A 13,545-nucleotide genomic window follows, 5' to 3' on the forward strand; every position below is an offset into this window, starting at 1 on the left:
ATTAAATGTATTGTTGCTTAATTACAGTTAGGCCTGTTTCACTACATAATTGCACACTAAGATTGAAATGTCGGTCCCTGCGTTGAAATATAATCAACAACTTACCTAGAATTTAAGGCAGAATATGGGACTCACTTATAGAAGTAAACCTAGTAAAAATGGCCCATTATGAATTATTATATTTAAGCGGTTAAATTAAAGAAACGTCGCATTTGTGAAACATTTATTTGGAGCAGTACCGCAGTCGAACCAGTTGGCGGCGCCCGCGGCGGTTTGACACTTTGAACGCTTCCGGTCGAACGACAACAGAAGAAGAAAAGCAGCCAATCAGACGGCAGAGTTGAGGACACTTCATCCGGGGCACGTTCAGAGACGTCGCACGTGCTACACCGGGAGGTAATACAGCGCTATCAAACCATCTTGACTCGTCTTATCTTTACGTTACTCTTCGTTTCAACGCGTTTATTTATAATATTGTTTTATATATTTATATAACTCGCTTTCCAGAACCGAACAACAGACTTTGTTGACATATTTTATTTAAAGTTGTCCGAGGCTACCGACGAAGTTTAACACTACGGACAGCGCGACTTCCAGCTTTTTAAAAACGTATCAATTCGGCTTTTAAGTACAACTCACCTGGTCACGTGCCGCGTTTTATATAAATAAACCCTTTTTGTTTTTGTTTTATAACGATGTCGTTTGGTCGCGTGCTGATCGCTGCTACGCGTCACGGCCTCGCCGACGTGTCACGTTTTGTTTTTGTGCAAACCGGAATTTAGGGGGATTGTACACACGCACACGTTCTGGTTTTTACACGTATGTTGGGTTCACGAGCGATGACCCACGTTACATAATGGAGCTTTTACGAGCCAGGTGTTAAACTGCCGGAATTTTAAATGTAATTTGGTGACTTATCTATAAAAAATATCGGCCTTTATCTCATAATAATGCCCCTCTTGACATTACCCACACTTTAATTATTGACTAATAATTAACACTTATAGTTGCTTCAGAATTGGCCTGTTAATTGTTGCTCTCTATATCTATAGATTATCTAAACAACCTCAGATGATACAAAAGCATTTATTTTCATTCTGTTGGCCAAATGCGGTCTCATCAGCATCGTAGTGCGTTGCCATGACATCGCATGTGCACACACACACTGACGACCTTTTAATCTGAGCAGATTTAGCTCGATGCATCCTGATTTTATTTGTGATCGTCTACTGGATTTCTTTCCTGATGATAATCTGGATGTTTTTGTGTGTTTTTTAAATTTTTTTATTTCCTCCAGAAAATGACTCCGAGGCCGGTTTCATTGGTTGAGTATGGCAGAGCCGTCAAATAGGAATAAAGGCGCCTCGTGGGGGCTTTTCAGCAACTACCGGAACCCGCGCAGAACAAATCCACGATGCTCCGCGTCATGCAGAACGCGAAGAAACGCCAGCAGAGCTTAATAGCGAAGAGGAAAACGACAGACGACCACAACGAACACCTGGGCACAAACAAACTGGTGAAAAAAGCAAAGTCGGGCGACGCGAACCAGGAACGTCGAAGGTCCCCGAACCCTGAAAACAAGATCGCCGATGTTTCCAAACCTGGACTTGCCGAGCCGAAGCCTGCCGAGCCCCAGAGTTTAGTCTCGGCCCTGAGAGACAGCTGGGAGATGGACAGCGGTTTCTCCTCCGAGGCGAGCCCCCCGGCCAGCGGGCGGAGCTCACCGTACCTCGGCGCGTACCTCGGCGCGTGCCCCACCGCGGTGGTGGCGTTGGACTGCGAGATGGTCGGCACGGGGCCCGGCGGGCGCCACAGCGAGCTGGCCCGCTGCAGCGTCCTGGGCTACCACGGCAACGTGTTGTACGATAAATACGTCAGACCGTGTCGGCCCGTCACCGACTACAGGACTCGCTGGAGTGGCATCCAGAGGCACCACCTGCAGGACGCCATCCCCTTCGCTCAGGCCCGGGAGGAGGTGAGGCCCGCTTTGCTTTCTGGATCCTGAGCTTTACAGATTCATTCTTTTATTCATCTCCTCTGACTCATTCATCGTAAACAAAGTATTCTGTGTAGGCGATGAGGAAACGTGAGGCAACGGGAAATATTCAGTCAATTTTAAGCTCCATATTTAGGTGGAGGAGATTTGAACCGTTTAAACCCGGCTGCCTCTCCATGGTTGTTAAAGGCAGGTCTCTTTTCATCTATCCTCTCCTGCAGATCCTCGGCATACTTAAGGGCAAAGTGGTCGTCGGCCACTCCATCTACAATGACTTCGAGGTGTTGGATGTGCTCCACCCGGGTCACATGGTCAGGGACACGTGTACGATGCGCCTCCTCAGCCGCTTGGCCGGCTTCCCCAGCGAACGCTGCACCTCCCTCAAAATCTTGGCCACTAGGCTGCTGAACAGGAAGATACAGGTGAGTCAAACACAGTAAATATGTGATTTATTATATACAACTGTCCACTTAAAATAGCATATCTCCATTTTATTTCAGGTGTTGTATATTCTTATGATGACTATTATTTGTTTAAACTACTTGAAGCTCTCTTAATTTGTTGTTCAATACGCTGACTCGTCTGTTTACCTGGCCAGGTGGGGCGGAGGGGTCACTGCTCGGTGGAGGACGCTCTGGCCTCCCTCGACCTCTACAAGCTGGTGGAGGGCGAGTGGGAGAGTGAGCGGGTGCAGCAGTGCGAGCTGAAGGACGACGACGCGGCACCGCGAGAGCCGAGCGTCGCCTCCTCAAACCACTACATGCAGGACGAGTACTGGCCGGATGATGTCATCCCCGACAGCCAATGAGAGGAGAGTGTTCAAAACACTCGCCGTGCAGTTGGAAAAATACCTCAACGGATCACGTTACGTGGTTATTTACAGTTGTCAGCGCAACTTCAGATAACTAATAAATATTGTGAATTCTGAAAAAGATGTGGACTGTATCGTCTGCATTGTCTCACATGAAAATGCTAACTTATTACTTTTAAGCATGTTAGACATGATTGGCCTTCTTTCTGCTGCGAGATATATATATATATATATATATATATATATATATATATATATATATGTGTGTGTATATATATATATATATATATATATATATATATGTGTGTATATGATATTTACCTGCACAGACTTGGTTATAAAGTTTTAGAGTTTTATGTTGGTGCTCTTTGAGCTGGAGGTTCATAACTTGTGATATGAATATTTAGGGGTTCTCAAACAGTATCGGCTCTTACTTGAAAAGTATAATGTTATTATCAATAGGACACAGGACTGATCTCGAGCCACACATACTATTTTGAAAAAACCACAAACTGCATTTTTCAGATGTTTTTTTGTGATCACACAAGTTTTTAAGATGTTTTTTTTCAGCGTCTCCAAGGCAAAGGGAAACACATTTTTAAAAACTATTCAAAGCTGTTGTACGTGTGGCCTTTAAGATTGTTACAAGTGTGGATTGTAATTCATTACCTCTCACTGGAAGCTGCTCTTAAATGTCCTAATAAACACTCAAAAAAGGGCGTCTGGTTCAAATGAAACTGACTTTGTTTGGTTTGTGTCAACACTGAAAACTCGCTTAGTAACTTTTTCTCCTGTTTTTATAATAAAGTGTTTATTGTAGTGATGAACCCAGAGGGAGAACTATCACCAAGAGCCTCTTTTTGATGATCATGAGCCCATATGAGGAATTCCAGACCATAATAATCGCAAAATCTAACACCGCCAGCGCTGCAAGAGCTAGACAAGAAGCATGGCCACATATCAGACAAGTTAAATGCGTAATGCTGCGTTGACATGAATATTCACCCAACTATTTGTGGTTTAGAGGGGGCGTGGCTTATCTCCGTGGAAACGGTTGTAATTTCCGCCATCCACCATGGAGGAAATAACCACTATTTATGCTTTATACTTCGGAACATCTAATGCCCTCGTGTTTGGGTTCGTAAGATTAATATCATATATGCGCTGGAGCAGGTTCCAAGTTCATGGATGTGTTGCTATGGTGATTTTGCCGAACTTGCTTCTTGGAACCCGAATAGCCTGATTTACGTAATCTTATCCTGAAACTTATCCGGCTAACTCAGTTACCAAACGGCAGACACACACAGTTAGAGCTCGGCTGGTTAGCGTAGCGCAGCGGCTGGTGAGCGTAGCGCAGCGGCTGGTGAGCGTAGCGTAGCGGCTGGTGAGCGTAGCGCAGCGGCTGGTGAGCGTAGCGTAGCGGCTGGTGAGCGTAGCGTAGCGGCTGGTGAGCGTAGCGCAGCGGCTGGTGAGCGTAGCGCAGCGCCTGGTGAGCGTAGCGTAGCGGCTGGTGAGAGTAGCGCAGCGCCTGGTGAGTGTAGCGTAGCGCCTGGTGAGCGTAGCGGCTGGTGAGCGTAGCGCAGCGCCTGTTGAGTGTAGCGCAGCGCCTGGTGAGCGTAGCGTAGCGCCTGGTGAGCGTAGCGTAGCGGCTGGTGAGCGTAGCGCAGCGGCTGGTGAGTGTAGCGGCGCAGTAAATCGCTAAAGCACCAGATATTTCCCTCAGGAGTTGGTGAAGACCAAAAACGGAGCTAAAAGAGAGTGAATATTGGACAGAAACGCTGAAATGAATGATAGTTTTTCATGTGGCCGGGTTGAATCGTTATGGTCACGCTTATTGAAGAGGAAAAAAAACACCCCTCTATGCCGTCACACGCGACCCAGAGCCAGATCAATGTTAGCAGCGTATTAACGGATGAAACCTCGGTGGGGAAACATTGTTTTTGGATTTGGATCTGAAATCTTCTTAAGGCACAAGGTCCGAAAAAAATGTCCACCGGCAGTTTGAAGGCGTGCTGACCCGAGAAAGAATGTATATAGTGTGAAGATTTAGTAGTCGAAACAAAAGCTCCGGGTTTACTCTTAATTATGGGTTCTCTCCCAGCATTCCCAGTTAAATCCCAGCGACCGAAATACTGAGTCCGAGCCGAGCGCTGCCCGGCGTTACGCAACACGGCGAAGGTCTAAAGATGTCCGCGTGACACCGTACGCAGCAGATCACGTTCACATGGAACACGCTGCAGGTGGTGCTGCACATCTGATTCATGCTCTCTAAATATCTTTATCTCACAAACCCGTGAACTCAGACACACACACGCACACACACTCACACAAAGCCTGAACTTGGCCCCACAGCTCAGGCTATAGGGAGGTTGAACACAGGGCTGCATTGTTTTTGGCCCAATCCATCTCATTTCGTTCCCCAAATCGCTTTATTGAGCTCAGGCCTGATTTAGCAGATTACCAGCCGGCTGCTTCGTGGTCGCACCGGGAGGGAAAACGCGTGGCGGTGACGTAGATGAGGAAGATGGCCGACCTCCAAGAAGAGGCGTCCGTAGACTGTTGAGTTCACAGAAAGTGTGAAATAACAATATAAGTACTTTTTTTGTTTTTTTATCACTAAAATAAAGAATTAAAGGACCTACTATAAACAACAACATAACACTAACATCATCTACATAGGGGACGGGTCCACCATGTTTCTACCGTAGCCCAGAAGGGACAAACCAAACGCACAGCTCTAGAGAACGTTACAAAACCGTGGTCGTCCTAATTATTGTGATAATTAATGTTATCATTGTAACTAATTATTGCGATAATTAATTGTATTATTGTACCTAATTATTTTAAGAATTAATGTTATTATTGCACCTAATTATTGTGATAATTAATGTCATTATTGTAACTAATTATTGTGATAATTAATGTTATTATTTTTACCTTATTATTGTGATAATTAATGTTATCATTGTAACTAATTATTGTGATAATTAATTGTATTATTGTACCTAATTATTGTGATAATTAATGTTATTGTTGTGCCAGATTATTGTGATAATTAATTGTATTATTGTACCTAATTATTGTAAGAATTAATGTTATTATTGCACCTAATTATTGTGATAATTAATGTCATTATTGTAACTAATTATTGTGATAATTAATGTTATTATTTTTACCTTATTATTGTGATAATTAATGTTATCATTGTAACTAATTATTGTGATAATTAATTGTATTATTGTACCTAATTATTGTGATAATCAATGTTATTGTTGTGCCAGATTATTGTGATAATTAATGTTATTATTGTGCCTCTTAGCAAGAAAAACAATAGTTTCATAGTCGCCGTAAACCATTATCTTTGAGAAATTTTAATCAGAATCAGCACACACAATTATATATATATATATATATATATATATATATATATATATATATATATATATATATACATACAATACAACAAGAAACAACAATTTACAATAACGATAAGTCAGACTGTGTCTGTAAATTATAAACAGTAATAAAGTAGTGCAAATATGCTAAAATAATACACATTTAATTATCAATGTAACAGAATGTTTCATATAATGTATGGACAGTATGTGCATGTATGTCAGTGACGTTGACACGTTACCATTAAAAACTGTGTATATTAAAGTTATAAAATACAAGATGTATGTTTTAAACGCTGGAAAACATCCTGGATTTAATTATGTCTTCTCACTTATTGATAAGACAGAAAAAAATAATTCCACTCAAAAGCCAAAAAACACAAAAATTACTGCGAGTACAGCATCCTGTTGTATTTACTGTCCGGTGGTTCTTTGTTAATTTGTTTTCACACACACACACAGATTACGATTAGATGAAGCACTCACAGAATTGATCACATTATATAAACCTTTACATTACGGATGTATTGTGTATGTGTGTGTGTGAGAACTAATCTGATCATAGGGTAGTTTAGGGCCCATGTTTACTGATATGAATGCACCCATGTGTGTGTGTGTGTGTGTGTGTGTGTATAAATGTGTTGATGAAAACCTCTGTTAAGTAGATTTTGAAGCTTTTCATCCTCAATCAGAATGATGGATCTCTAGTTTCAAAGCAAAGATCTCATGTGATTCCTGAAGCGTCCAGAATATAAAACTTTTTAAAATATATTTTATATAACCTCTTTATAGAGATTCCTGTTTTGCATCAGTGTACTTGGTTACTTACTGCAAAAAAACCCAATAATATATATATTTACTTCTTAAATGCTTAATATTTAATGTTTATTTTGTCCTCTCTTTGTTATTCTTCTGTGGTAATCTCTGAATAAACCCCTTTTGACATTATTAATCCCCCCCCCCCCTCCCATTTTGTGTGCAGAGTTTAAAAATAAATGGAAAGACTAATTAAAGCAAGTCCTGGTCCCATTGAGGGAAAACATCTCAACACCAGAACCTGAACTCACGGTCGACGTCACGTCTCTAAAACACGTGACTCGGAGTTTGATCACGTTGCAGAAAATTAAACCGTCACAAAGGTCACTTTTCAGTCTCAACCACATCCCTCCACCTCTCACCTAAAGTGTGTACTCGCAAAATGACCTCATCCCAAAAATGTGCACCGGCTCTGCACTCTCATTGGCCAACGTCGCCCTCGCCATCACTTCCTCCGCCACTTTTTATGCTGATTGAAAAGAGAGAGAGAAAAAAAGTGGGATGTAATCTGGCGTGACGCCACTAATCCCGACGCTACAAATCACAGGACCCCGTCGTCCAGCTCGCTCCACACAGACTCACATCCACAGGGAACGGCTTCACAGGTGAGACTCCTCTCCTCTTCCTTTCCTCTCCTCTTCCCTTCCTCTCCTCTTCCCTTCCTCTCCTCTCCCTCAGACGGCGTACGATTCGTTCCGTGTGTTTTGCTCTCTGCAGAACCCTCGGGTTTCTTTTTTTTCTTCTTTTTTAAGTGGCATGAGAAAGTGGATATCCAGGCTGCCTTTGAGTCCCAAACACAACGTTCTGCTCGTGTTCTCGAGCTATTTGAGTGCTAAATGTAATCAAGTGAGGACTCTCAGAGTCAGTCGGTGCATCACGGGACCGAGTCCGAGGCTCAGAGCTGCAAGCAAACAACCCCTCTGCAGCTTTTGGATCTACTTTAATACGCTTTAATAGAAATATGTTGCAGGTCAAAAAAGGTCTTTGAGTTTCTGCAAACCTCTGGCTGCAAAGTTGAAGTCATGTACTTTAAAGAGTCGCGCATGCACAACCATGAGAACATGTGTCAAGTTTTCCAAAGATTAAAGGGAACTTTGACAATTTAGTGTACAATGCCTCTCTGTTGGGACCGCAACTAACAAATACTTTCCTCATCGATTAATCTGCTAGTTATCAATAATGTTGTTCTATAAAGTGAAAGCCTAAACAGCTCGTTTAGTTTGAGTCTAAAAGCCTAAAGCTAAAGAGCTAAAGGTTGTATTTTGTATTTTTACTTGAGAAATTAAGTAAATAGATTCATTCACTAGTATTAGAACAACAGGAGTTTGAAATCTAATTTTTTTTAAAGTACACTTAACTGATTTCACAAATTATAAATACTGCATTTTTCAGCGTCGATGGTTATGCAGAATCTATCAGCACGATGAACTTTACCGTTGATTATGAAACCCAAAAGACCGTCGACCTTAAATCCCCTGATAAACCATAAACCATCCAGGAATGGGCGAGTGCTAAACATAGACTAAACATAGACTAAACATAGACTAAACATAGACTAAATATAGACTAAACATAGACTAAACATAGACTACACATAGACTAAACATAGACTAAACATAGACTAAACATAGACTAAATATAGACTAAACATAGACTAAACATAGACTAAACATAGACTAAATATAGACTAAACATAGACTAAATATAGCCAAATGCAGGTGCCCTGTGACAGCAGAGCGGGATGAAGGGGATTAAAGTGGAGTCCAGTGTGTCAATTGTTTCTTTTGTGTGTTCCTCATCCCCATCTTCTTCCTCCAGACGCTGATATAAAGAAGACATGGCCGTGGTTGTAAGTATTTTCACTCTTACTCATTTCAAAACGTGTGTGAGTTTGATCCACTCAATATCGATGCTTCACGTGGATCATCTGCGCTCCAATTGGAGCAAAAGGCCCGTGGTGGTTGGACTCGAGCCCGAAGCTCAACATTTCTCGAGACCAAAGCCCATTGTGTGCCGCCCGCAGCAGCCTCAGCCCCCTAAGCTCCACTGGTAGTCGTCGCCGTGTGTTTACAGGCTTTACTGGACCCGTGAGTGGCCGAGGGAGATTAATCAAACACTGAGGCCTATTGATATACTCGGCCGCGCTTTAATCCTCACGCGGCACAAACCAGGTGAACTACGGCGACGCCGTCCATCCAAGAGAAACACACTCAGGTCGCCAGATTTACAAGCGTTCAGCGGCAGTTCCTCTGGAGGCACGTTTAAAGATGTAGCCGGCGAGAACTGGCACAGCTAAATGGAATGCGGCCCTAATTAATGGTATTAATTCACCAAAAAGAAAGCCTGTCCGCTGTGGGAATTACTTATTCAGCCTGCTGAGCAGAGATCACTTCTATGGCTGTATAGATAATTATGTGAATTAAGATTAGCTTTAAAAAAAAAAAAAAAATGTCATGAGGTCAAAATGGCCGCCACTCTTCTTTTTTTTTTTATAGAGTGGAACTTACCGCATGGTGTCGGAGGAGGAGCAGGCCCTCAGGGCCAAGCTGGAGCGGCTCACCGTCAAGGACCACGGGCCGGTGTTCGGACCCTGCGCCAGCCTGCCGGACCACACCAAGCAGAAGGTATAACCGCCACCGACACGGCACGCGGTCGTCGGTTCGCAATCTACAACCTCACCACTAGATGCCGCTAAATCCCACACACCGCTCCTTTAAACTAGATGAGCGGGATCACTACAGAAATGAAGTTGAGCTGAGAGAGTTCATCGAGGCAGCCGTTGCACGCGTGGCATCAGGCCGCTGCACAAAGAGGGGATAACACGATGAGTTAATAAGGCCGTGACCTTTAACCTTTGACCCCCCCCCCCCCCACACACACACTGCAGGCCAAGGACGAGCTGAACGAGACGGACGAGAAGAAGGTGTCGGCGGTGAAGGAGCTGCGAGGGATCATCAAGGAGAAGGCCGAGGCCGGCGACGAGCTGGCCAAAGGGGTGCTGGACACGTTCGGGGAGAAGCCGGACAGTTTGCTGGTCCGCTTCATCCGAGCCAGGAAGTACGACGTTCCCCGAGCCTTCGACCTCATGAAGGGTACGAGGGACGTCACATCACATGAATCCAACGCACACACACAAAGCAATAATAATAAACATGCTCATCTGTGTGTTTACAAAAGTATTAGCTTCAAAATATACTTAAAGTCTGAAGAATGGTTAATTTAAGAATCATGTGTATTATATTACTGGATTTATAATTAGTGATGCGTTCATGTGTTGTTCCATCTACTTTATTTACTGCTCGGTAGCTTTAATCCTTAATAAAACACAATCATTTATGAGTTATAATAATCTGAATCTGCAAGGTAAATTAAATTAAAAGTAAATGAGTAAAATATACACAAGTAAAAAAAGTAGCTTGAATTGGAAATACTCAATTAAAGTACCTAAAAAATGTAAGTACTGTACTTGAGGAGATATACTTAGTAATATTCAAACACTGGATACGAGTGACTGGATTATAATATATATATATATTATATATATATTATAATATAATGATATATCAAAGAAATCAAATGATGATGTTTAGGCTAAAACCAATAATTAGATTTTGGCATTAACACCATATTGTTTTAAAATGTACAACTGTATATATATATATATATATATTTAAAAACATTTTGTTATCATCATGGGACATTCAAATTCTCCACTGAGACCCAAACTGATTAAAAATCATCTTCGCGACCCAAACCTCACTTTTTCATTCACAGGAAAAACACAATTAAAAATGGGGAATTAATACACTAAAGTGTTATAGAACAAAATGAAATAATATATATATATATATATTTTTTAAGTGCAGCCCGGTGTTTTTTCCACCCAGGCTACGTGCGCTTCAGGAAGGAGTACCCCGAGCTGTTTGAGAACCTGACCCCCGAGGCCGTACGCAGCACCATCGAGGCCGGCTACCCCGGCATCCTGCCCAGCAGAGACAAGTACGGCCGCGTGGTCCTGCTCTTCAACATCGAGAACTGGGACTACGAGGAGATCACGTTCGACGAGGTATTCCACGTCGGCACAACATATCCCACAATGCACCTGGAAAAGCACAGATCTCACTTTTCATTTATATGGGTCAAGGATTTCTTTGTTGAAGCAATGTAAGCTCGTCAATGGTGGAAGAAGAACTTCATTTAAATAGCCAATGTACGTGTGTGTGTGTGTGCGTGTGCGTGTGCGTGTTCAGATCCTGCGTGCCTACTGCGTGATCCTGGAGAAGCTGCTGGAGAACGAGGAGACTCAGATCAACGGGTTCTGCATCATCGAGAACTTCAAGGGCTTCACCATGCAGCAGGCGGCGGGAATCAAACCCACGGAGCTCAAGAAGATGGTGGACATGTTGCAGGTGGGAGGGATGCATTTTATTTAGAAAAGGTTGTAAATCCTGCATAACAACGGAGTCGAGTAGGTCTTATTCTGACCACATTCCTCACCCAGGAGTGTGTGGATTATTCCCTCATGTCTGATTGGTTAGATAACATTATATTATATATATATATATATAATATATATATATTAAACCCCGTCTCTTGCTCTTCCAGGATTCGTTCCCTGCTCGTTTCAAAGCCGTGCACTTCATCCACCAGCCCTGGTACTTCACCACCACCTACAACGTGGTGAAGCCGCTCATGAAGGGCAAGCTGCTGGAGAGAGTGAGTCACACCCCCCCCCCACCCCCACCCCACCCCACCCCACATGTGACCCCGTCAGAGGGGAACAGTCAGAACGGGACTTTTAAAATCAATTTTAATGCTCCGAGGCCGCGTTTCCTTTTTAAAAAAACGGCCTCAGCAGTAAAAGTATGTTTTTATTATCTTAATTTAGCTTTTTAGCTTTTGGATTTAACACATTTATGTTTTTATTTCATGTTAAGTGTTTAACTTTTAACACCTCATCTGTTTATTATTTATTACTTAACTCTCCTCCTCGCTCCTCAGGTGTTCGTCCACGGGGACGAGCTGGAGAACTACTACAAGGAGTTCGATGCCGACATCCTCCCCTCCGAGTTCGACGGAAAAGGCTCAAAGTACGACGGCAAGGCCACGGCGGCCAAGCTGTTCGACTAAAGGAAAACGAACGGGGTCGTCATCGTCGTCATCGTCATCGTCATCATACGGCACCAGGCTGTGGAGACTCGGAGCCCAAAATATAGCTGTGAGGTTGTAGGAAGAAATAAGAAAAGTTATGAATGAAAAGTGTGGAGTTCCGTGTTGTGTTCAAGAGCTCCAAACAAAGCGGCGCTCTGCGGTCTTCAAACCATTTGGTCGCTCCTTACTTTGTGGGGCCGGAGACACTTTTTTAAAATCAATAACCACACAATGATTTAGATATTTTCCAGATTTGTTTTTTAAATGTTTTTAGATGTTCTGTAGCGCTGACTTCACGTCACACCAAACACAGCGTGAAAATCAACCTTCTTAGTTTAAAGACTGGTTTGAAATAAGACGAATGAACATGTGATTTTTGGGGATGCTTCCTTGTTGTTGTTGATGATTAAATTCACAACGTTCTTTTCAGGGTCCGTTTGGTTCTTACGGATTCACGCAACACGAGATCTCAGAGGTCGCTGAAGGTCACCGACACAAGGACCAGTCATTACTGTAACTAATCAAATAATAACCGTGTTCCTCCTCTGTGGCGCTCAAGAGAAGTGAAGTGAGTGAGTGGCGGTCCGTCTTTAATCTAAAGCACGGGTGGGAAATAGTCGAGTTTACGTGATGTGTAGCGGAAAAAAAAATGCAAAAAGCCAGTCGGACACATTAAAAGTCTTTTTTATGTAATTTCATGAAGGACAAATTGACAAAAACACTTAAGTCGGCACGTTTACCGCCTGGTTTTGACATCTTCTGTTCATTTGGAGCGTCGTTCCCCACACAGCTCGTCCACCGCCGGCAGGTCTCAGGTCTCTGGCCTCAGGTCTCTGGTCTCAGGTCTCTGGTCTCAGGTCTCTGGCCTCAGCTCTCTGGTCTCTGGCCTCTGGTCTCAGGTCTCAGGCCTCAGCTCTCTGGTCTCTGGCCTCAGCTCTCTGGTCTCTGGCCTCAGCTCTCTGGTCTCTGGTCTCAGGCCTCTGGTCTCTGGCCTCAGGCCTCTGGTCTCTGGTCTCAGGCCTCTGGTCTCTGGCCTCAGGCCTCTGGTCTCAGCTCTCTGGTCTCTCCTTCAAGTCCAAGGCCGATGTTCCAACAAGTGCCTGTTCCTCTCTCTCTCTCTCTGTGTGTTTCAGATTGTTCTTCAATATAAATATTATGATGTTTCACCCCATTGTGCACCAATAATAATAAACTGTATATAAATATAAGTTGTAGTCTTTGCATCAATTAGCGGCTCCAAGTTTGGCACTTTGAGCTAAATGCTTAACTTAAAAAAGGGGACATGTGCTAATTTTCAGGTTCAAACTCACATTGATCTCCATGTGTAATCTCACATTAAATGTTCCAAAAGCACATCACGTATTCGCCCTCCGGCT

The 13,545-nt window shown here is 43.1% G+C and overlaps 2 protein-coding genes across 2 annotated transcripts; both read left to right on the forward strand.

The window, feature by feature from the left end:
• Positions 1-1,297: 1,297 nt before the first annotated feature.
• On the forward strand, positions 1,298-3,544 carry LOC117731835 (apoptosis-enhancing nuclease-like). The gene is given in 4 exon segments (XM_034534340.1): positions 1,298-1,403; positions 1,406-1,975; positions 2,218-2,418; positions 2,595-3,544. Coding segments are annotated over 4 exon segments (1,053 nt in total). The 5' UTR covers positions 1,298-1,331; the 3' UTR covers positions 2,805-3,544.
• Positions 3,545-7,514: 3,970 nt separating this feature from the next.
• On the forward strand, positions 7,515-13,369 carry rlbp1b (retinaldehyde binding protein 1b). Its single transcript, XM_034534343.1, has 8 exons — positions 7,515-7,623; positions 8,837-8,867; positions 9,514-9,642; positions 9,906-10,110; positions 10,906-11,084; positions 11,269-11,427; positions 11,624-11,734; positions 12,020-13,369. Exons 2-8 carry the CDS (start codon positions 8,856-8,858, stop codon positions 12,146-12,148), a joined length of 924 nt encoding a protein of 307 aa, XP_034390234.1. The 5' UTR covers positions 7,515-7,623; positions 8,837-8,855; the 3' UTR covers positions 12,149-13,369.
• The last annotated feature ends 176 nt before the right edge of the window (positions 13,370-13,545 follow it).

Source organism: Cyclopterus lumpus, chromosome 6 (assembly GCF_009769545.1).
Source record: "Cyclopterus lumpus isolate fCycLum1 chromosome 6, fCycLum1.pri, whole genome shotgun sequence".
In the NCBI taxonomy this organism is placed as follows: Eukaryota; Metazoa; Chordata; class Actinopteri; order Perciformes; family Cyclopteridae; genus Cyclopterus; species Cyclopterus lumpus.

What these genes read in the sequence shown, in the direction of transcription:
- rlbp1b (XM_034534343.1), top strand. An exon ending in AGATGGTGGACATGTTGCAG is followed by an intron (nt 11,428 to 11,623) that starts GTGGGAGGGATG and finishes TTGCTCTTCCAG; the next exon opens with GATTCGTTCCCTGCTCGTTT. An exon ending in AGGGCAAGCTGCTGGAGAGA is followed by an intron (nt 11,735 to 12,019) that starts GTGAGTCACACC and finishes CTCGCTCCTCAG; the next exon opens with GTGTTCGTCCACGGGGACGA.